Source organism: Canis lupus, chromosome 34 (assembly GCF_011100685.1).
Source record: "Canis lupus familiaris isolate Mischka breed German Shepherd chromosome 34, alternate assembly UU_Cfam_GSD_1.0, whole genome shotgun sequence".
NCBI lineage: Eukaryota > Metazoa > Chordata > Mammalia > Carnivora > Canidae > Canis > Canis lupus.
The window spans coordinates 22,561,143-22,584,783 of NC_049255.1; the positions used below are offsets into that span (position 1 = coordinate 22,561,143).

Sequence of the window (23,641 nt, forward strand, 5' to 3'; positions counted from 1 at the left end):
TCACTTATGAATAAATTCTTCAGCACCAAGAAGCGATATAGAAAATATGTTCCTTGTTCTTCAGAATCAATCCATGACATAGAACATACATGACAATCCATAATGCTCCCATACATTAAAACTATAAGACAGGCATAATATTTCCTCGGTAGTCTGGTACAGGATTTGAGAGATCCTTAAACATTTCTCCAGGAATTAGGAACTTGCTAGGAAACCCCTGACTGCCTCCTTTCTTTTCTTTTTGTAAGAAGAAACTTCTCAGGGGCTGTCTCAGATGCTTATCTTCCCTTATGGATGATAAAAGTTAAGAGGAAGGATTTTAGGCAGCAGAAGTGAATCTTCTTAGGATGTATCTCATAGAATCATGGAATGCAGACATAGGAAGGTTTTAGAGAGATCAAAAAGCAAGTAAAAATCTCCAGATACCAAAACTCTAGTCTGGTCTACCATACGAGGGGTGGGGCCATGAATCACTTGGAGCAGCAAAATTTCTCTATTTTCCCTCCAACATTGAAAATAGCTTTTTCTTCTTCTTCTTTTATTTTTTCTTTCTTTCTTTCTTTCTTTCTTTCTTTCTTTCTTTCTTTCTTTCTTTCTTTTTGTAGTTTCTACTTTGGCAGAGTTAGAGATCTTTAATGTGTACAAGGCCAAATGTGTAAATTATCAATGAGTATTATGAATTGCTTTAGCTCAGATAAAGTTGGCAGCTTATGGAGGATGCCATCTAAAGGAGTGGCAAACCGACTGTTTACTTCCCTCTCTTCCTGACCTTTCTAACACTGTGAAACACTCCATTCTTCATTCACTCTACAGGACTGGACGCGTTTTTGGCCATCTGTTTGGAAAACAATCCTCTTGTGGTTGAACCTAATACGTGCAGCACATGAAGTTCTGCATGTAAGATCTGTGAATTCACTCCCACATTCAGATACTAACTATCTAGCTAGATCCAGGCATATCACTTACTAGACTTAATTTTTCAGTTGATACTTATTTAAAAAACAAACAAAAAATAAATAAAAAACAAAAAGTAATACCAGTTGTTAAACAGAAAAGTCTTTTTTTGTTTAAAGGCAATAGCTAGAAGAACTTTTTAAAAAAATTACATATATGCTGAGTTCTAATACTATATTTGCTTTAATTTTAAGCATCATTACTAGGAATATTAGCAAAGATAAATTAGGTCTATCTTAGCATTTGACATCTTCAAATTGAGTGTAGCAGAGTAGGATATAGTTAAATAAATTTCGAGAGCATTAGATTTATAGGTCTTTGGACTATATATATTTATAAAAGAGGGGCATATGCTTAAAAACCTTCAAAGATATCATATGTCTTATTGTGAAGGACTGTATTTGTTTCTTTCCTTCCTACACTAACCCTTGTCATTTTTATATATTCAGAAAGGATGCTCAAACTCCAGGTAGTGAGATGCATTTTAGGATAAATGATAAGTCCTACCTTTGCCTTCCACATACAGTTCCTGAAGGTCAAATAAGTAGTGTTTGCTTAATAACTTACAGCATTTTTGCAAATGTTAACTGACCAAGGGGATTTAGGCTGTTTCATTTTGTTTTACGGACTTGGCATTTAATTTGCTTCAACTCCTGGGCTCTTGGGAATGTCAGAGCTATGAGCATAGCCTCATTATAGATCTGAGTTGGGTTCTACTAGAGAAAGCCATTGACCATTGCAAAGCTCAGCTGAAAGACCCACATGGTGGGAGAGAGGGAATGTTTTAGACATAAATGTGACTCATAAAGGAAGAAACTAGGGGTGTGTGTGTGTGTGTGTGTGTGTGTGTGTGTGCTGGAGCCCATTACATTTGAGAGAATTAGATATTTCTGGCCAAAGAAGATGGCAGATGGTTGAAAGAATAAAGAATGATGGCACTACTTAAGATTATAGACATAAATTGATCCAGGTGTTCTTTTGTGCATTTGTTCATTCATCATTTATGTGATGTGTGCAGTGTATACAGTTGATTCCAATTTATTTATTTCAAGAGTCTTTCTTCTACCCAACAAAGTATTTGTGGATTAATTCAAAATGAGTACTCAATAGGTTTTCCATTTCTAGAAGTATTAGCTTTTCTAATTTAATGTTATCTTCCTCTGGTCACCTGCCTTCTCTAATCCTTGTCCATTTCTTCTTCCCTGCTCACCCTCCTCCTCTCCTTCCTCCTCCCTTTATTCCTCCCTTCCTCCTTCCCTCCCTTCCCTCCTCCTCCTCCTCCTTCTTCTTTTTCTTCTCCTTCTCCTTCCTTCTCCTTCTCCTCCTTCTCCTTCTCCTTCTCCTTCTCCTTCTCCTTCTTCTTCTTCTTCTTCTTCTTCTTATTCTTATTCTTATTCTTATTCTTCTTCCTGTTAGTTACCTAGCTTTAAATTTCTCTCTGTTATCCCTGCAACTGGATTTCACATCATCACTTTGGGAATAATAATTCCAGTAACCACCTCTTTAATGTTGTTAAGCATCACATCCATTCCCATGCACTGCTTTTTCCTGACAAGTCCCACTGGAAAGAGCTCGGAATTGAAGGGACATTGGAGTTGGGTGATTGAGGCACAATTTACAAACTAACCCCATCACTGACTTCAGAATAAATTTCTCTGAAAGCGATTACAGATTTATTTATGATGAAGATTATGTCTTTGTCCTAATTATGTTGTACTCCCACATTCTCAAAACTCATCTCTCTTCCTGTTGGGTACACACACACACACACACACACACACACTAGTATGGTCCTAGATTTTCGCTTGAGAATCAAAAGCTTTTACATATCAGATCAACTCAAGATTATTAGATGTATTTCTGTGGAATGTTATGTGGGCATAAGGATTTTATTCTGGGAACCTCAGTGATAGGAGAGATTAGAAAATTTAAGAAATATACAATTTTGTTTTAATTCAACAAGTACGAATGGGGTGTGTTGGTGATTATTGAAAGAATCACAGAATTGAAAAGGCTAACTCTGACTTCAGAAGCTCAGAGCTTAATGGGAGAGATGCCCAAACACATAAATGTAGGTCAGGCTAAAAAGTGTTGCAAAAGAACAATAAACAAAAACATCTACAGTGATAATATACAGTTAGAAGATATCAACTTTAACCAAGAGGATCTGAAAAGCTTATCAGAAAATAAAAGAATGAATATGCTTATATTGTAGGCAGAGGAAACAATTTGAGAAAAGAGCTGATGATTTACCAACTTCATTTATTTATACAACTTTGATTAATGACCTAATGCTAGGTGGCATTAGAGAAATAGAAGGCTCATCTCTGCCAATAAGGAGCTCCCAACCATGTTGGGAGGAGACACACAATTACAGTCTGATAACTGATGTCATTGGAAGGGATAGGCTCTGAGGAGTCTAAGGCAGTGATATCCCAGAATCTTCCAAAGATCTTTTAAGAAATTTTGATGCCTGGAAATCACAATCTCTGTAGCTATCTGCCTTTTGATAACAACTCCTCAGGTTGATGGAGACTGTTTGATGATCAAACAGTTTTAAAAGTCCATAACTTATGAAATAATAAAACCTGCATCTAGAAGAAGGAAGAGGAGTCCTTTAAGTGGCAAGGAGAGGGGAAGGGCAGGGATCTTCCAGACAGAGGAAAAGGCCTTGTCCAGATGCCAGAGAATGTTACTTGTTCAAAGGAACTGCATGCATGTTAAGGAGTCATAACAGGTGGATCTAGAGAAGTAGAAAAGGGTCAGATGGGGAAAGTTCTTGCATGCATGCTAAATTCTTTGTATATTCTCTTGATAATAATGGGAGCCTTTAAAAGGGTAGAGGAGTACAATGTGGTAAAGGAGGTACAAAGAAATTCCTGCTAATGCATTTGATCCTCAAGGAAATTTTTTTTTTCAGTGTTTCAACTTGGTGGTTGGAACATTTCACTAAAATGGAAGGTCACAGGATTGTCTTCTTCTAATCATAAGAACTTTCACTTCTAGGCCCCACTTTTGGCTTTATCACTTTTAGCTAGTTTCATCCCTGTAAATCTGTTTGGCTTAATAGAATTTGGTTGATCTTTAGTTGATCTCTGACAAAAAATAAAGTCAAACAAACAAAAACAAAACATTATTCACCAAAGTTTTGATCATCTGTTTAAATCTTCTTATATTTGCAAGAACATTACTCAGTAGTTTGCATTTAATGTATGCCATTAACAAACATAACATGCTCTGATATCCCTGTGTGTTCTAATTAGTGATCTTTGATTATAGAAACAAATAAAAAAAATCATTTTCAAGCATTTGCTGTAGGAAGCTGTGTGTGCAATGCTGCAGGTGGCAAGAGGATGAAGAAGGTGACCTCTATGCCCTTACAAATCTTACAGACATGGTGGAAAGGGAAAAGTGGAAGAGATTTTGGTCTTGTCTCGTTAACAGTTGTGTCACCTTAGGTAAGATACTTTCCTGGAATCTCCTTTTCTTCAACTGTAAAATGACCTGGCTAAACAAGATCATCTCTAAGGTCTCCTTCTGCTTTTAACCATGGGTTGTCAGTGATCTAGTATGAAAAAGTACGGTTCTAATGCAAAGTGGAAGTCTATATCACATAGTGGTATTAGCACCATGTTCTCTGGAGTTGGTCTGATCTGGGATCACAGGTCCATTATTTAGCAGTTGTAAAAATTGGGATAGGTTAAAATATCACTCTAGTCACCTATTTCTTCATCCATAATGTGTGTTTATAATAGCAATGGCCTCTTCTGATCTCTGGGAGAATGAAAATACATGATATTTGAAAAGCAATGAGCTCAGTCTGTGTCATGTAATAAGCCCTCAATAAATGTTTGTAATGATAATAATAATAATTGTTATTATTACTATCATTATATGTCATATATATTATCATTATAAGCCAAGAGTTAATATTAATTCAAAGGAGAGAGTACACACAAATGGGGACCTCACAGTGTATTCATGAGAAGATAGCATTTGAGAAGTTCCTTAAAGATGAAGATGATTTCAGTGGGTTGGTTTGGGAGAGAGGGAAAAGGCCTGAGTGGCAGGGGAAGGTCTTTCTAAAGGAGGGTGGAACTTTACAATGTTTCTATACAAAGTTTCTACGTATGTATGAAACAGGATACAATGTACAATAGAACCTTCCACCTTTCATGAGTGATGTCACTCAATTTCCCTGCTACCCTGAGGGCAGATTGGTTGAAACTATTTCACTGATAAATTCAAATGAGTAACGTGACTTGCTTCATAGTTTCAGTAGAGAGCTTATGCAGTACCAAGATGATAATCCAAATATTATGAGTGCCAGACCTGAATTGTACCCTATTCAATATTACATTGATCTAACATCTGAATCCCGCCTTAGGATTTTATGGAGTCAGGATTTTGGATAGATACCAGGTGGAGTAGAAGCATCCCTGAATATTTGCCAGCTGTGAGTAGGCCTTAATCTCCTCGGAAGGACTTCCATTTCCCTGACTCATCTCCGTTGGCTTTCATAGTTTCCATTGGACACTTGCCTGTGTTCCACTTTGATTGTCTGAGATCCAAACTCTGATTCTGCACCTTTCTGGTTCTGTCAGTTTGGTTAAGTCATTTGACACATGGTCCTCGTTTTCCTCATCTGCAAAATGGTGATACAACGCCTTTCTCATTACATCTTAAATACAAAATGAAATAATGTGAGTGAAAATGGTCATGAACTCCAGTTAAATATAACTAAGTTAAGTCGATACAGAGTTCTTTCCATTAATTCTTTAAAAACTGGTATATAGATAAACCTTTTATTAATTTGAAGCATAGGTAAAGAAATTTACTTAATTTTGTTTTGTATCTCAGTTACATAAATTGACTATCTACAATGATCGAATTTACTGGACAATTATTAAAGCTCCTCATTATCATAAAAGCTAAGGAAATCTAAAGTGCAAAGGGACTGAACCAAATATATGGAATTCTAATATCTCCTATTAAAATGACCTGCCTTTTAAATGTAAAATATATTCTAAATAAACTATACTATGACCAGGTCACTGTGGAAGGATCTATTTAGAATGTGCACAGTAAACTTGTATCTTTTTCTGAAAGTTAGTAAATATCTGTTAAGAGTCTAAATGTTAGTGAATATTCTTCCCCCACTGGAATATTTTGTTATATGATGAGTTTCCAACACGATGCCTTCACGTGGAACTCATTTATTACTCTATTCATTCACTCAACATATATTTATTGAACCCTGGAATTCAATAAAAGTAGGTACAATTTATATTTCCAGGAAGCTTATATTCTTGAACAAACAACCCCAACATGTGAGATTGTAGAATACAGTACTCAGCATTGTCATACATTTATTTATTTTTTAATATTTATTTATTTATTTATTTATTTATTTATTTATTTATTTGATAGAGAAAGCATGAGCAGGGGAAGGAACAGAGGGAGAAAAACAAGCAGATTCTGCACTGAGTGTGGAGCCCGATGTGGGGCTGAAACTCATGACCCTAAAATCATGATCTGAGCCAAAACCAAGAGTCTGATTCTTAACCAACTGAGCCACCCAGGCACCCTACATTTTGAGCATCTAAAGCATAGGCAAAAAACAAACAAACAAACAAACAAACAAAAAATATCTGCCCCATTTGCTTATAGGATGGTTGTCACAAACTCATTCCTCAATAATGTGATGCACCTTTGGGCTTTTGTTCTCTTGATAGTAACACTATTTTTCCATCTTTGAGCTCAGCGAATTCTTGTTGTTTGAGTACTAAATCAACAATGCTCTCTTCCATAAAGAATTAGTAATGATTGCCTAGAGATATTAATCACTCCATCATTCATGCTCGTAAAACATTTTTCAGAAACATATATTTCAACACAAGATCCTGCGATCAATCTATCATCTTCTTCTCTTTATTTTCCCATTTGACTGCAAATTTCTTGAATGATGTTTTATTGATGTTTGGATATCAAGCCTAATCTTATGCCTAACACCCACTATCTACTGGAGAGTTTTGTTCTGTTAAACATCATCTGGAGACATCAAACTTACATATAGAAAACTTGAAACAATGACATGCTATACTATGTGGCTATTGATTACAAGTCCAATGGATAGAGAGGAGAGTGAGCTAACCATATCAAGTCAGGCTTCATGAAGCTAATGATTATTAAAATTATAATAAATGGAAGGAAAAATAAAAAGCATCCCAGCCAGAAGAAAGAGCATAACCATATATTCAGAGACAGAAATAGCCAGAGGTTAAGAAAAAAAACTTCTATAATGACTAGACTGGGAGTTGCATTGATAAGAACTGAGCAAGCAAAGTAGGGGTAATATAAATTGTTGTCTTATGAGAAGTATATTAGTAGTCAGGGTTCTATAGAGAAACAGAACTAATAGGATGTGGGAGATATGTGTATATATATATATATATATATATATATATATATATATATATTTAAGATGGAGACCCAGAAGAATTGGTCCAAAGTCTGCAAGTCTGAGAACCAATGATACAGTTCTCATCTGAAGGTTGGCAGTCTCCAGACCTAAGAAGAGCAAATGTTTCAGTTTAAGTCTGAGGGGAAGAGAAAAGCGAAGGTCTCAGTTCAGAGGCAGTCTGATGGAAAAATTCTGTCTTTCTGGGAGGAAGTTTAGCTTTGTTCTATTCAGGCCTTCAGAGGATTGAATGAGACCCACCCACATTAAGGAGGACAATCTACTTAGTAAACTGCTTTAAATGTTAACCTCACTCCAAATATCCTCACAGAGGCACCCAGAATAATGTTTTCCTAAACCTCTTGGGCACCTGTGACCCACTCAAGTTGATAACATAAAGTTAACCATCACAAGATGTACAGAGAAAATATTAGGAAAGAAAAGTTTTGTTCCATGTTATTAATAACAGGTTTTCTGAAAAAGGCATCCTGAAGGATACATAGGTTTGGGGTTAGTGGAATGGGGGCTTTAGTGGGGATCATTCCTGGAGACAAAGCAATATGAGCAAAGATACAAGTTAGGAAAGGTCAGGGTACTTGTGGTTCCAGAAATGGTTCACTCACATGAAGCATAGGATATGGAGAGGGAATAGCAAAATGCTCCCACCATACTTCGCTCCTCCGCCCTGCCCCGAGCAATCCTCCAGGGTGCTGGAGGACATTGTGTTATATCTATTTCTAACTAATAAAACATTCCTGTGGCTTGATTGGTTACCAAAACACTTAGGTCTCCATGTTCTCTATGAAAGAGAAAAACTATTACAACTCAGGGTTATTCTAGGGATAGAGGGGTTGAAAAACAAAAATCAAGTCATTTGCATTTCTGTTCTCTGTTCACTTCATACTGTTTCTCCAGCACAAGGCTGACTGTGAAAATAATACTGGACATAAAAAAGTATAGACAAATTATGGAGATTAAAAAAAGAACGAGGGGTCAACCCAGGTGGCTCGACGTTTTAGCGCCGCCTGCAGCCCAGGGCCTGATCCTGGAGACCCTGGATCGAGTCCCACGTTGGGCTCCCTGCATGGAGCCTGCTTCTCCCTCTGCCTGTGTCTCTGCCTCTTTCTCTCTCTCTCTCTCTGTCTCTATGAATTAAAAAAAAAAAATCTAAAAAAAGAACAAGGCTGATGAATTTGTTTCTAAATCAGTAGGGTTTTAAGTCACATGCCAAGGAATCAGAGGGCCAAGCAAGCTTGGAGTTGTTTCTCCTTGGTGGGCAGAAGGAAACTGGTTTACAAATGAACAATACAAGTTGGGGTTCCAGGGACCATAGTTGAGCAGGATGGAGGAGAGATTATTCAGACAGGCCGGGAGGGGGGAGTACAAGCCAGGTCCTAGGGACAACCAAATGTAAAAACTAGGGCATCTGGTCACTTTGCAAGTTCAAGGGATCAGTAGTGGGATTTAAATGACAGATAAAGTCCAAAAGCCATTGGACTGAATCCATTGGACTGAATCCAAAAGCCATTGGAAGACGAAGCACAGGTACTGGGTGATGTAGGGCAAAGAGCAAGGGAAAAAGTGAAGGTAATTTCCTAAAATATAATTAATTGACTAGGCATTGTTTATATATGCTTCCCCAGACCTAGTTGGTGGTCACTGTGGTTTAAAGGCCAAAGGATAGGGCAGATAGGATTTAAGTTTCCAGGTAGCAGTAAAAAGGGATGTTCTCTGATCTCCCTGCTAATTGGTCACTCTTTCTTTCTTGTCTAAAACTTTCATTGACTCAATAAACAGTAAATTAATCCATGCTCCTCAATCTGGAATTGAATATGTTCCACAATGTGACTATAATCTGCCCCTCCAGCTTCATTTTTCTCTCTTGTCCTAAACATATACTGAACTATGAATATAGCAGAGCGCTGGCTATTTCTTCATCTTATACCTTTTCTTCTACCTCTAGACCCTTGATAACATTGTATTATCACTGATGTCATTTAGCACCAGTGTATCGAACGAAATTGAAGTTAGCAATCCACTGTCTTGATAGGAACTTTCTTTATGCAATTGTCCCTCCAGAATGTTGAACAAAGGCTATATTAATTGAGCCCAGTGGATTGTAAATGTGGGCACAAGGGCAGTGATAAGGACACAGCCTGACAGTTTATAAAAGCATCTCCTACAGTTCCCTGACAATGTCAGTGTTTCCTTGCCCAGCACAGGTTAAGGGCACACTGCACAGTCGCCATTCACACAGCCATTGCAATTTAAAAAGAGGAGCTGAGACTGATTCTGTAAGTGAACACTTATATATGTGCTGATAAAGCAAGACGGAAATAAAAAATGGTGAGAAAACATTAGTAATAGCAAATTGAATGTGTTTGAGTGAGTTGAAAAAAAGTTCACCTTGTGAGATTCACATAATATCAATTTGATACTGAACATAAGGATGTATATGGAGGGGTGTGGGCCATTCAAGACAAGAGTTTCATGTTGGGATGGCTTTTGTGAGTGATGTGTTAAGTTCAGAGGGAGTAAAATGCTAACCTTTGACACCAGGTTTATTCCAGCATGGTTCACCCAAAGCACCCTTGGAAGCTGAATTGCACCGTACCATGATGGAAGTCTTGTTTTTCTAGGTGAAATAAGTTACAGAATGAGTAGTGATGTATGCATTGCTGCTGAACTGAGGTGTGAATTTTGATGAATGATTCACTGTGTCACCTCTGAGACTTGGCTTAAGTAAGACTCACATTCTATGTAAGGTAAGAGATAAATCAAGAACATAAAATTTCCAGGACTTCATGCTCTCCCAAGAATTCTCCAAATTGGAAAGTTCAAGTATCCCATCATAAACTGATGCATGAACTCTATACAGTGGTAATCCCTCCTCGATTTGAATATCTCCAATGTCAGGAAACCTACCAGACCAGACCACTTTCCTTCAGTGAGTTTTAATTGTTGTAATTTTTGCCCTCAATCAAATATAATCCTGCCTTTCTATGCAGGATATATATATATATATATATATTTAGTTATGTTCTCTGAAGCCTCCTGGCCTCCTGGAAAGATCATCATTTCTTTCTCAAGTGGAAATCTTCTTATTATTATTTTTTAATATATTTTCAAAAATTTTTTAAGATTTATTTATTTATTCATGATAGATGTAGAGAGAGAAAGAGAGGCACAGGCACAGGAGGAGAGAGAAGCAGGCTCCATGCCGGGAGCCTGACGTGGGACTCGATCCCGGGACTCCAGGATCATGCCCTGGGCCAAAGGCAGGCGCCAAACCGCTGAGCCACCCAGGGATCCCCTCCTCCTATTATTTAAAGCCCACTATCATGTTTGCTGTCTCCTTTATTTAGATTTAAAATGCCCTCTTCACCCTAATGCTCTGCAGGCATACCTACTAGGAGATGCTTACCAACTTCCTCACTAACTTCAATAACTAGAAGCTTCTCCTCTAGAAGAGGGCTCCAGTTTACTTTAAAAGGTGGTATCCAGAAGTAAACACAACAAATCCAAGCATGATCTAGCCAGGATAAATACTAGAAATCAGCCTAATATCACATAAGGCTGTATACTAGCTTTTTCAATTGTAGTCTCAGTTTCAGCTGAGGTCACTAGACAATAAGGACCACATTCCACGATGAGAAGAGAGACCCCAGGCAGAAGTTGCAAAAGAGGTGTCTTAGAACCTGTTTCACGACTCGTAGTGGCCCAGGTATCTCAGCCCTGCCTCCTCACCGCCCCCCAACCCCAACTCCCAGCACCATACCCAGTGAATGGCAAGAAGGGAGATAAATTATTAGGAGATATTTTTGGAGACAGCCAGCGGTATGTATTAAGTCCCACTTCCCTGTCACCACGGAGAAGGGTGAGCGTTCCCACACCTCACTCTAAGCCTAGGGAAAGGGCATTCGTCTCATCTACTCTGAAATCATAATTCATTGATTGTTTCTTACTTCCCAGGCACTGTATTAAGACCTTGAAAAATGTTATTTATTCCTCACAGCCATCTTAGGCAGAATTCATAATTCTCATTTTATTGAGCAAGCAATTAAGTAGCTTGCCCAGGAACTCACATGTGTTAAGTAGCTTAGCCTGAACTCGGGTTTGCCTGACTCTGAGGTCTAAGCTTTTAACCACCGACGTCTTTTGCTATTCCTTGTAGTTGGCATGGCCTTTGGCAGCAACAACTGGTTTTATTGTCTAGGTTTTTCCAGTGGGTACTGGGCAATTAAAAAGGAATGAGGAAATCATTCATAAGCTGTGGTATAAATCAACTATTCGTCTAAGGACTTGTGTCATTATAAAGAGCATAGCTAGAAGGAACAGTTTGTGACACTAACAGGAACAACAGAGTTAAGAGGAAAACACGTTGCTGGCTTTCTCAACCCAATGCAGAGCTGCTTCCACCTACAGGCCAACGGGACAAATGCAGTCTTTCCCTTGGTACAATGAGCTCCTTTCACAGACGGGCTGCCCAGCTGCAAGGCAGGGGAGGCCCTCACCTCACCAGGTGGCTCTAAAGCTTCAACCAGCAGAAGTGTGGGCCCAGGGGGACCCAGACTATGGATGAATGCACCAAAATACCCTAGGGCTCCTGCAAAACTGAGAGCTCCGGAGTTGCAAAAATCATAGCATCGCTCCGGCCAGCCCAGCACTGATCCTGGGGGTCCCTGGATGGTTCACAAAGAGCAAGTCCAACCTTACTTCCTCTTCTGTAAAATGTGGGAGCTGGGAGGAGTCAATTAAATTCAGCTTAGATTTGTTAAGACCTACTGGCTGCCAGACAGGATCTTTATCACTCGGGATGCACTGGTGAACAAAACAAAGCTGTCTTCAGGAAGCTCAGATGAGATAATGTGTTTGAAAATATTTTGTCAACACTGCTGTGCCACATGCGTGGCCAGAATTGTCCTTTGTGCTTATACTACATTGGGAAGCCCTGTGTGTTTCTAGCTCATGTGCTGGGCCCTGATTTTGGAAGTGGAACTGTAACTTAAGGCTGAATTCAGAGTTACCTGATGGACTTGTTCCCTTCCCACCATGAGCCTGGCTCTGGGCCACTCCCTGCAGCTTCTCAAAGTCGGGGACTAGGTCTTCCATCTTCCATCTGAGCTGTGTCCCCAGAACCGAGCACAGAACTGAAGTCAGAGTAGGCTGTCCATGAATGTGTGCTGTGCGGAGCGGAACCGAACTGGGATTGAGTTGATGAAGTTAATTATTGCAGTCCAGAGCAAAAGGGATATGCCTGTACATCACTGCGAGTGATTCGTGCTGCTTCTACACCCTCCATCCTGGCAGCTGCCTGCACAGTTAAACCTTCCTTAGAAATGCACACACATTCCACCATGAAGTCCTTCCGACTCTGTTAATCAATATGGCTCTTCTTTTCTTAGATCCCCATTCATATTATGGCCTCAGCCCCAGAAAAAATATTTAAACCTGATTGTCTTAGGTTATTCTCTAAAGGTGTTAAACTTTTGATTCTGGAATGCTCTTATAGTTGCAGGAATAGTACTTCTAGCTTCAACCATATGCAATGTCCAGTATAACTTGGGGAATTAAATAAATTAAGTTACCGTCTATACCTTTCTTGGGGAAGAGTCTCTGATTTCATGAGAGACAAAACATGTTTGTGTTTGCATGTAAAATCATATGTGTGCTCAGGATTTTCTCCCTCGTTTCATCCTCTCCAGGAAGTCTTGACAGTTGGGGCCGCCTGGGTGGTTCAGTCAGTTAAGCATCTGCCTTCAGCTCAGGTCATGATTCCAGGGTCCTGGGATTGAGCCCTATGAGCTCCCTGCTCAGCAGGGAGTCTGCTTCTCCCTCTGCTTCTGCCCCTGCTCATGCCCTCTCTCTCTCTCTCTCTCTCTCTCTCTCTCTCACACACACACACACACTCTCTCTCTCTCTCTCTTCTTCTCAAATCAATAAATAAAATCTTAAAAAAAAATCCTGTTACTGGGATCTGGGACCTGATATTGGTACTTATTAGGGAAGTGATAGCACCAAAAATACAATTCTGATATTTCTCTTTGTGATCTATAGTATTTGACTCCGAAAAATCATATTCTGGTTTTAATGTTGATTTTTCTTCTGTCCTTCTGAGTCTCTCAAAGCATGGTCATGTGTTTCAGAATCAGAATTTTATACAAGACATTTATAACATGTTAACACCTGGTCCCCATGCCCAGTTTCTTGAACTCAAATCTTTGAGGATGGAACTCCTACTTCTGCACTTATAAGAAATGGCTTTAGAGATTCCAGTGTGCACTGAAGTTTGAGAACCATTGCCCTGGGTGTGCTCCTAGCAGGAATAGTCATTGGGAAAAGTCCCTGGGTGGAAAGCTCACTGCTAAGTCCGGGACTTTTCCTGTAATGGGTTATGTGCTTTTGGAATGGGTTTCCTCTCCCAGATCAATAGAGCGTGAACATTTTAGATTTTAGGGCACAGGGAAAGATTTGTGACTCACCAAAGTAGCATGTGTGCATTGTGGCTGCCTTTCACCATAGATAATTCCATTCTTTCAATGAGCGCTTTAAAAAACAAACATTATTTTTCCCAATTGTCAAGTAAAATAAGTCAATAAAATAAGTAAAATTAAAAGCATCTCTAATGCACCTTACAAATTAATGATAACTACCTTAACAAATATATATAAAACAAATATATATTTAAATTATATTATATAATATATATACAAAACAAATATATATGTGTGTATATATATATATATTTATATATATAAAACATATATATCCTAACCTTGTTTATGGTGACAACTAGGTTTATATTCCACATATGGTTTTATATCTTTACGTTTCAGGTCACTTTTAAATTTACACTTTATATATTTGAATACAAATGAGTTAAGATGAGAAAATACAAACTTTAGTCATAAAAGCTTATTATTTTAATATATCCTCCAAGGACATTGTATCAATACTGATTTTAGCCTTTTACCTGAAATAGTATAACCCAATTATTTTTAAGTTGGGAAAAGAAAGTAATCCTTCCTTGAGCTATTCCTAAAATAACTCTCTGCTGATTTTTCCCAAAGTAATGACCTATTTGTAATTCTTCTTCTGTTCCTCACCAACTCCTTCTCTCTCTCTCTCTCTCTCTCTCGGATTAAGAACCATATAAAATAGTTTTCATTATTATCACTTCAATTTTGGGTGTTAGTTTAGAGGAGTCTGGTGATGATAAAATGGGCACCTGTATGCTTTTGCAAGTATTTATACTCAATAAGACTATGCACTCAGATATAGGTAAAACTCCAGTTGCTGCTGCTGTATCAAAAACTTTTTTTTTTTAATCCTTTCTCCTAGGGACGCCTGGATGGCTCAGTGGTTGAACATCTGCCTTCAGCTCAGGTCATGATCCTGGGGTCCCGGGATCGAGTCCTGCATGGGGCTCCCTGCATGGAGCCTGCTTCTCCCTCTGCTTATGTCTCTGCCTCACCCTGTGTGTCTCTCATGAATAAGTAAATAAAATCTTTTTTAAAAATATTTTTTTCTAATATAAGCAGGTGGATTTTTTTGAAATATATTCATTCAGTGGTCCATGGGAGAAAAATAATCCTATAGAGAATTCTTGGTCATGCTAATGTTTACCATTCAGCTACTTTTGTCAACTACTCTTCTAAATGATATACAGACACAATGTCAATTCTCACAAACAGCTCATGAAGATGGCATTAGTACCTCCAGTTTTACAGAGAGCAAAGCGCAGGTGCCCTCAGCCCCTCAGCTTCAGAGCCAGGCTTTCCACGCAGAGGTGAGTGGATGTGAATGCGGGTGGCTTCCCACTCTGCAGTGCCCAAAGGTCAGGAGCTGGGCTCCACCTGGGGCCAGGTACTGGAACCCCTTCAAGGGGCCGTCCTGTCCAGCACTGTGGAATGCAAACTCCCTGGAGCTACCACTTATTTAGCATAGTTGCACCAGTGGCCTGTCTGTCTAAGGTAGTCAACGCATATTAAAATGGTCCTCATAATAAAATAGCACGCAGTCAACCGTGTAGCCTCCTTACCGAGGAGGGAGGAGAATAACTCACTTTCCCTGGAGGGCTTGAGAAAGATCAGTTTACAGGCGTCAGCATGGGGTGTGACCCTTCTTCCTTCTCCCCATCTTGGCATTGCCACGTGCCCCAGGTGACCATCATCTCCCATCAGCCCTCAGTCTGGGCAGAACATGTTACCAGGGCTCCTTTTCTCCCCCACCCAGAACACACTCAGCCCTTTCTCTGCCCTGGCTTCTGATTGGAGGCTGGGTGCTTTGGATAATGACCTCCAGGACCCCTCCGAGGGTTACAGCCTGTTCGCATTACTCTCACTACAACTTAAGACGTCTGCAGTGGGGTGGGAGGAAAAGTAAAAGCCTGGTGTTTTCACATCCCCAGGTACCAGCAGCTCAGAAGACGGACAGCGTTCCAGCTACCTGAGGGGGCCCAGGGCTGACAGCTGCCCATGTGTCCCTTCCAGACAGGCTGCTCGCCAACATGAGAGGTCTTCTCCAGTACACCGCCTGCTTCTTTGCCTTTTTCTCTACTGGGTTCTTGGTCGTGGCCACCTGGACAGACTGTTGGATGGTGAATGCTGACGATTCCCTGGAGGTAAGAAGTCAACGCCTTCTTTCTCTGACCCAAGGCTGTGCAAAGTTTCTCTTAGTCCCACTGTCTCAGGAAATTTTATCAGGATTAATGAAAGAAATAATAGCCAACATGGATGGACTTTTCCTTACTACTTACTGAGTCTTACCTTAGCTCATTCCATCATCACAGCTGATCTATGAGGTAGGTGGTGGTGTTATCCCATTTTATAGATGAGGTAACTGAATAATCCCTCTATTTTCGTGAGGATAAGTTCACACAAGGGTAATTACATAACCCCTGCCACTGAGTCCCCCAGAAATTCATCTCTTCCACTGCTGCGTATACTAAATTGAATAACATTCCCGTGACATCCTTTCTGGCAACCAAACACTTTCTAATCTTGAGGAGAACATTATGAGTAACACGAGAGCCCTCTCTTAAGTGATAATTTAAGAAACTGAGTAATCAAACTCAAGGTATATCAAACTTACCCAATTACTGTGCAAGAGAAAACTATTATTTTTAAGGAGTCTCTGAGTAGGAACAAGTACTCTGAGGGAGGACAACTCTTTGCAGTGTGTCCTGAGGTACAGGGGGCGGATGTGGATTTACAAAACCCTCTCACATATAAGTTGTTCTTGGAAGTCAACTGTTAGGTAAGAAATGAGTGAGTGGTTCACATTTGAAGCATTTTATTTTTCTTACTGCAGAAGCTCAGAAGAAGCAATTTTGAAGTTTACAGTTATTTCTTGTGGCTCTAGGAATCTGAGAGAGGTAGAACTGAGTAAAAACATCCGATCTTCAAAATCAGCTCCTAAAAAAAAAAAAAAAGAAAAAGAAAAATAAAAAAAAAATAAAAAAAAATCAGCTCCTATTCATTAATAAGGCTCCAGAAAGTGTAGGTAAGAAAAAGAGACAATGTATCAGGAACTAAAAGACTATAGCAACCCAACTGGCTCTCTCATGTACATCCTGAGGGGAACACTTAGTTCTTACAAATGCTCTACTGTCACCGTTATGACTTAGGAAAGCTACCCAAGTGCTAGTTTATGTATTCTTCTCCTGATTTTATTTATTAGACTCTCAAGCTGGAGGCAGAAATGAAAAGTAATAACCTTTCCATTTTGCTGTGTATTATTTTTGCGTTTATTATTATTATTATTTTGGCCTTTAATTTTCCTCCGACTTCTACATGGCATTTCAAAACCAACAGAGTTAGTTATAAATACTTCTTTAGCACCAGAAAATTATGTTTCTCAAAATTGTGACAGAATTGAAATACTGCAAAGGATATCTGCTATATCTGAGTCCAGTGATGTATTTTATCTGGCTGTGCCTATAAATGGTGAATGAAAAAAGAACGCTCTTTGAACAGCGCTCAGAGAAAAGCACAGATAAAAATGTCTTTTGCCCTTAGCTCACCAGAATCGGGATTACCAGTAGTAGGAGATTAATTTCCAAATGTGCTGGGCTCCAGCAAAGTAGAAATCATTTTTTTTTTACAAATATGTAAAATCTTATCTAAAAGCACTATTAAAATATTTTCTAAAACAATTTGAAAATCTTTCTGCCTAAGCTGACAACATTACTAAGTTCACTAGATAAGAAATGGAAGTTTAGGAAGGGTCAGACCTTGCTGAGAGAGATTGAGAGTCCTGGCATTTAAAGCGCCTTCTTGCTTTGATTTCAGCATCCAACCAATTTGCCATCTGCTCTGTGCAAGAACATTGCTAGTTAAAATGAATGGAATGAGCAGCCCCGCTTATTCACCCCAAGTAAATCTTTGCTAACCTTGGACAATAGTTAGTATTTCTTAGCTTCTTTCTTATTTCTCATACTTGAAATGTATTACACAAACATTTCCCAAGAAGCCTCCACATTACAACAAAATCCCTGGGACAAATGAGATCTCTTGTCTCCAACAATCTCTTTATTTATTAATATTTTTAAAAGGACAGAGATCTCTCATAATTTCTCTGTCAGTTGGCCAGTATATAAAGGTGTATAATTATCCATAGATTTGGGGGTTCTGATACTCACTGTCTCAATTCTACTCTTCTTTCTCCTTGCTTCCTTCCTTATGGGTGTATCATCTTTGGTCCATATTAACAGCTCACTTTAAACCACTACTGGACAAGAGTTGATGCAACAAAAGTGCTTTAAAACACTTACCTATGGAGTATTTTTTTTAACCTCTGGAGTATTTAAACACAAAGCAGTATTATGAATTTTTAGCTTCGTTGGCTTTGTGAATCTTATAGGGGGATGTAGGCATCAGAGTTGGAAAATAGATTCTGCAGTTCAATTCAACATAACAAATATGAAATGTATGGATATAAAGAGTACTGTGCTGATCTTACCAGAGGAGGCAAAGATAAAGCTTGAGTGAGTCCTGTCTTCCAGGAGTAGGCATTTAGTGAAGAAAAAAGATACCCACGAAACTATAATGAAAGGCACAGGCCAGTTCATATTTGAGAAAGAAATGAACAATATGCCATCGGAGCAAAGAAGGTAGAATGATTATCTCTTGTTGCAGCAGGCCTCAGGGAGGAAAAGGCATTTGAGCAAAGCCTCCAGAAGACACAAAGGATTTCAAAAGGTAGAGATGGCAGCAGGGGATTTCCAGACCAGAGGACACATGGCAAACGTAGAGAATGAGAGAAGGTCAGGGCTTGTTAGAGGATTAAGGTGAATAAGCGGGGCCAAGAGACAGAAAGAGCTCAAATATTCTTTTGTCTTACTGGAGAATACTCAAAATTGTGTAACATATTATATTGCCTTCCTCATGCCTCCCTTGAAGAGAGAAGTCCTTTGCATGAAGTAAAAATGTTTGGAAAAAAAAGAAATGGCCTACAAATGGCACTGTGCACAACCCCAAACCAGGGACCAGTGGCTCTAAGTCCCCATTCTACTCCATCATCACTGATTTTTCTGTGTCTCTGGGAAAACCCACACGGTGGACAGAACTTGGGCTTTAAGATTAATCCAGGCCATGTTCACATCTTTCCTGTCTTCCTTCGTGCAAGCCCTGGCTCAGCCTTCAGGTCAGCTTCTTCAACTACAAAACAAAGCAAACTGCATTGTTTTAAAGTTGTTGTTTTTTTTTTTCCTCAGTCTTCACATTCTTTAACCCCAGGACTCCTTGGCTATGACTGTCACTTCAGGGTCACTGAAGAATCCATGGTGACCACAGCCTCTCCCCTCAAAACTTCCGCTAAGAACCTAGTGCGCACGTTCTCCATTTCTCCGTAACTTCATACACCCTTCCTTTCTTCCATCCTCCTTGTCTCCTTACGAATTTCTTCTTCCTGTCCTTCCCTTCATCTTCTTTTATCCCTTCCCTCCTTCCTTTTTGCCTTTTCCCTTCCCTCTCTCTTCCATCTCTTATGCTTTTCCTCTCATTCCTTTTCTTTCTGCTAGTCTTTCCTTCATCTGTTTCCTTCCCTTTCTCTCTCTTTCCCTTTTCTTTCCTTTTTCTCTCCCTTCATTCCAGAAATACCATTTGATACCTCGGTCTCCCCTGTGCTGTGATGGGTACCAGTTAGGAAAGAAGATGCAAACTGGATCTACCTTAGGTTGCTCCCAGCTTACTGAGGGAGACAGACAAGAGAACTCATAGTTACAGTATGGTGTGGCAAGTGCCATCATAACAAATAACTCCAAGCAGCCAGCTTGCCCAATCTTGGCTAACGAGTAAAGGCAACTTGGAAGAAGAAATACCTAAATTGAGACTTGAAGACCAGATGAGGGAGGGAGAAGTAGCGAGTATTCCAAGCACAGGAAAGAGTATGGGCAATGATCCAGGTATGAGAGCAATATCTGTGGCTTTGGGCCATCTCAGCACGGTAAGAATTTCCAATGTAGGGAAGAGAATATAGGAGCTTGGTCATCAAAGGCTTTGTGCTCACGTAAAACAGATCTTACACAGTGGAGAAAGGTCCTTTGCTGTAAAGCATGCATGTGTTTCACATAGATTGGTTATTCTGGCTACTTGTGAGGTATGGTTAGAAAGGGTAAAATGAAGTGTAGGGAGACTAATTGGCAGGTCTTTGCCATAGAACAGAAAGGAAGCCACGGTGGTCTGGCCTATCAAGGCAGCAAGCATGGAGAGGCATGTAAAGATATGGGAAGCTCTAAAGAACTCTAATCAATAGGGTTGATGATTGCATGTGGGGAAAGGAGCTGATTCTAGGGAGAAGTCAGGGTGCAAATCCATTTTATTGTTTTTAGGCAATTGGAAGAATGGCAGAGTCACTTACCAAGAGAGTAAATGGAGAAAAACTAGTCTCTATACACAAGATATCAAGCAGCAATATGCCTGGACCACCTCACTATTTGGTCCTCATTTAGATTTTTATATAGCACCTCAAGGCGACTGGGAATACAAGGCTTTATGGTGAGGAAGTTTACAGGTTGGACTTGATGGTAGAGGACCTGAGATTAAATCCCACACTGCCAGGCAATACTTACATATATTTAAATTGCAGACATTTAAATTGCTATAAAGCACATTTCCTCTTCTGTAAAAGAATAATATGCACATCATAAGTGTCTTGTGAGGATTAAATGAGCTTGTGTACCTAAAGCATTTACCACAGTACCAGGCAAATACAAATCAGTCAATAAATGAGAGATACATTATTGTCTATTTGCAGTTTATTGTTTTGTTTTTGTTCTGGAGGAGGAGATTACATTTTGTATAATGTTCACTGAAGGGAGAGATATGAGATTTAAGTTCTATTCCTGTTTTCGCTATTGATTCTCTTGGAGAAATTTTGTTTACTTGGCTGAGCTGTGGTTTGCCCATTTTTTTTTACTTATGACTGCTTCCTTCTTGTTTAACCAGGGAATAAGGCAGACAATAGAGAGAAAATAGCATTAGTTATTCATTAAATACATTTCAAAAAGAAAAAGAAATCATGAATAAATAATATTATTAATATGAACTAAATTGGAAGTTACATAATTCTTCATTAAGGATACTGAAATAAAAAATAGTTTCTTCACAAAGTTACTGGTCTTTCAGTTATCAGAAGGAAAGAATGTTTTCACAAGATTAATCCATTTTTCAGTTAATCTTGTGTTAATTATTTACTGAGAACTTGTTATATACCAAACACTATTATGATTAGAATTTTATTATCTTAAATGAAAGTGTCTTATACTTGGATTTATTTTATCCCCATAATCATGTTCTCTCCTGGGATTTCTAATCACATTAATGATGCTACAGTTGCTTCAGAAATGAAATAAGTATAAAAATTATTATACCTAGCACGTAGTCTGCTTGTTCATATACTAGTGTTACCTTCTAATTCATTGCAGACTCCTTCAGCACACACCTGTGACAACAATATTGTCGCAAATATTCTCTTGTTCATCTCATGATCTCCTACTGCACATAGCACCAACTTCCAAATCATGGGAACTCATGATTCACATGAATTTATTGGGCACTTATTAAGATACTTGGCATATCTATGAAAATAATGAATAAGTGAGTGAATTATAACGTGAGGTGATCTTTGGAAATCACACACTGAGCCATAAGTGAGAAGTATCTCAGTAGGGAGACTACCACCTTTTCCTAGGCAAGATTTCTTATCTTACTACAATTTAAACTTCAAGATATAGGTTTGGTTCCTCTTTTTAATAACATGGGACTAAAAATCTAATTCTCTGGGATGTATAATAAGGTTGGCGAAGAGGGTATTCTGGTCCAGAGAATATAGCTTTTTTGCCTGGTGTTTCACATAAAGATGAGAATGAAGAAAGGGAGAGAGAAAAAAGTGAATTGATATTTTATTGTCATGCACTCAATGTGTATTGTGATATGTCACAACTGATGTGGCAGTCATTGCAAAGTTGTGGTACTATGCTTTCATAAGCATTCTAAAATGATTAAACATGTGGCTTAAAGAAGTTAAGCAAGAAATGTTAAATCTGAAATCTTTAGTAGTTCAAATATATAAATTAGGTAATATAACCATGAAGGCCACAAAAGTTATTATTCTATCTACTAAGAATGCATTATATCATTCTTGCCATTTATACCTTTAGCCAGTTTTCCACAAGTAAGTAAATAGAGCTAAACCAAATGTATGTTAGCAGATAAATTCATGGCATCTAAATGGAGAAGAACGGAAAGGTAACACCTAATATGTTTATCTTAATTTTGCTTCCTTATCCTTATAAATACCTTTTTTGTATTTTTTTAGCCCAGTATAGTAAACAGAATAATATAAATTATTCAAATAAAACTTCATAATCCTAATCCAAAAAATTCAAATGCATTGCATGTTAAAATCAAAATTGTTTTAAGTCTTAGTATTAAAACATGCTATTTACTATAGTATTATTACAACTTTTGTATCTTAATACATATACTTAATTAGATACTGAAAACAGGTAAGTTGTATTGTCAGTGTTCAAGTACATTAGCACAAGAATGGTAAGGTGATGTGAAAAGTATAAATTCCTATAATATGTGTATGCAAGGTGGTTTTTAAAACAATACATCTTCATGATTTACTCTTCTTTTGATTTATGAACACTTCCTCCTATATGTATTGTATTTACATATACATCACACTGCATAGGCATTTATAATCTAATGCATATTGACAAAGAAAATCTTATTTGATAGTGGTCAGTCCACAATAAATATTTGCTAAGCGTATTGTGTACGTGTGTGTGTGTGTGTGTGTGTGTGTGTGTGTGTGTATTTTTTCCTCACATGTAGCTGGAGAAAAATAAATGCCAATGAATTAAAGTATTTTTAAGTTTCTCTAATTCTCAAAAGATATATAAAATACTTGGAGGCAAGACAAACACATCCAGAACTAGAGGAAACAAGACAAGGTAGGCAAAATTGTGTGTTGCTGCTTGTAGACATTTCCTGAATGATAAGGAAAGAAAAATTAGCAAAGACTGGAGTAGAGAGGCCTTAATGGAATACTCCTAAAGAGATCAGTGTAAGAAATCCCAAGATTAAGGAAATAAATTAAGATACTATAAATTCAATGGGGAAGAGTCATGGTCAATACAGTTTCCTAAGGCTTTTTCTGAGTGGTATCCTGCTCAGCCTGAGTCCTATGGGAAACACTTCCCAGAGCCACTTGTGTAGATAGGGTCCAGGCTGACACCAAATCAGTATAAACTCTGGAGTCTAAGTCATAGTTCTTTGACTCCCAGATTCAGCTGTTTTGTTTATCTGGTCAAGTTAAAAGTGCATATTAAGCATCAACTATGCATAGAGTGTATCAGTAACCATTATCTATGCCAGAGTTCAAATAAAAGTTAATATGTGTGGATTTGAAAACTTGATCAATTTTTTTTCTCAATAAATATCTATTGAGTATCTACTATGTTTCAAGAAGAAGACTCTGTAAGCTCCTTGAAAGCAAGGTGCCATACCTGTCTTGGTCATTGCTGTATCCCAGAATTTCGCTAGTTTGTTGACTAATACATGACAGGCATTCAATGAATAAACTTTGAGAGATGACAAGAGACAGACTTGGGAGATAGATGTACATAAAGGCACATAAAAATAATAATGCAATATTGTAAATGCTATAGACGATGGACAAATTATGGAATGATCTAAAAAGAAATTAACTCCAGCT

At 38.4% G+C, this 23,641-nt stretch overlaps 1 protein-coding gene across 2 annotated transcripts in view; it reads left to right on the top strand.

The window, feature by feature from the left end:
• Nucleotides 1-23,641, top strand: part of CLDN16 (claudin 16) — a 74,117-nt gene that overhangs the window by 36,366 nt on the left and 14,110 nt on the right. The window contains exon 2 of one of the 2 annotated variants that reach the window (XM_038583270.1): nt 15,825-16,037. In XM_038583270.1, coding sequence (XP_038439198.1) covers nt 15,924-16,037 — 114 coding nt within the window. In that variant the 5' untranslated portion in view covers nt 15,825-15,923. Of the gene's footprint in view, nt 1-15,569; nt 16,038-23,641 lie in introns of those variants that run through there. The other variant, XM_038583271.1, reaches the window with a different exon arrangement.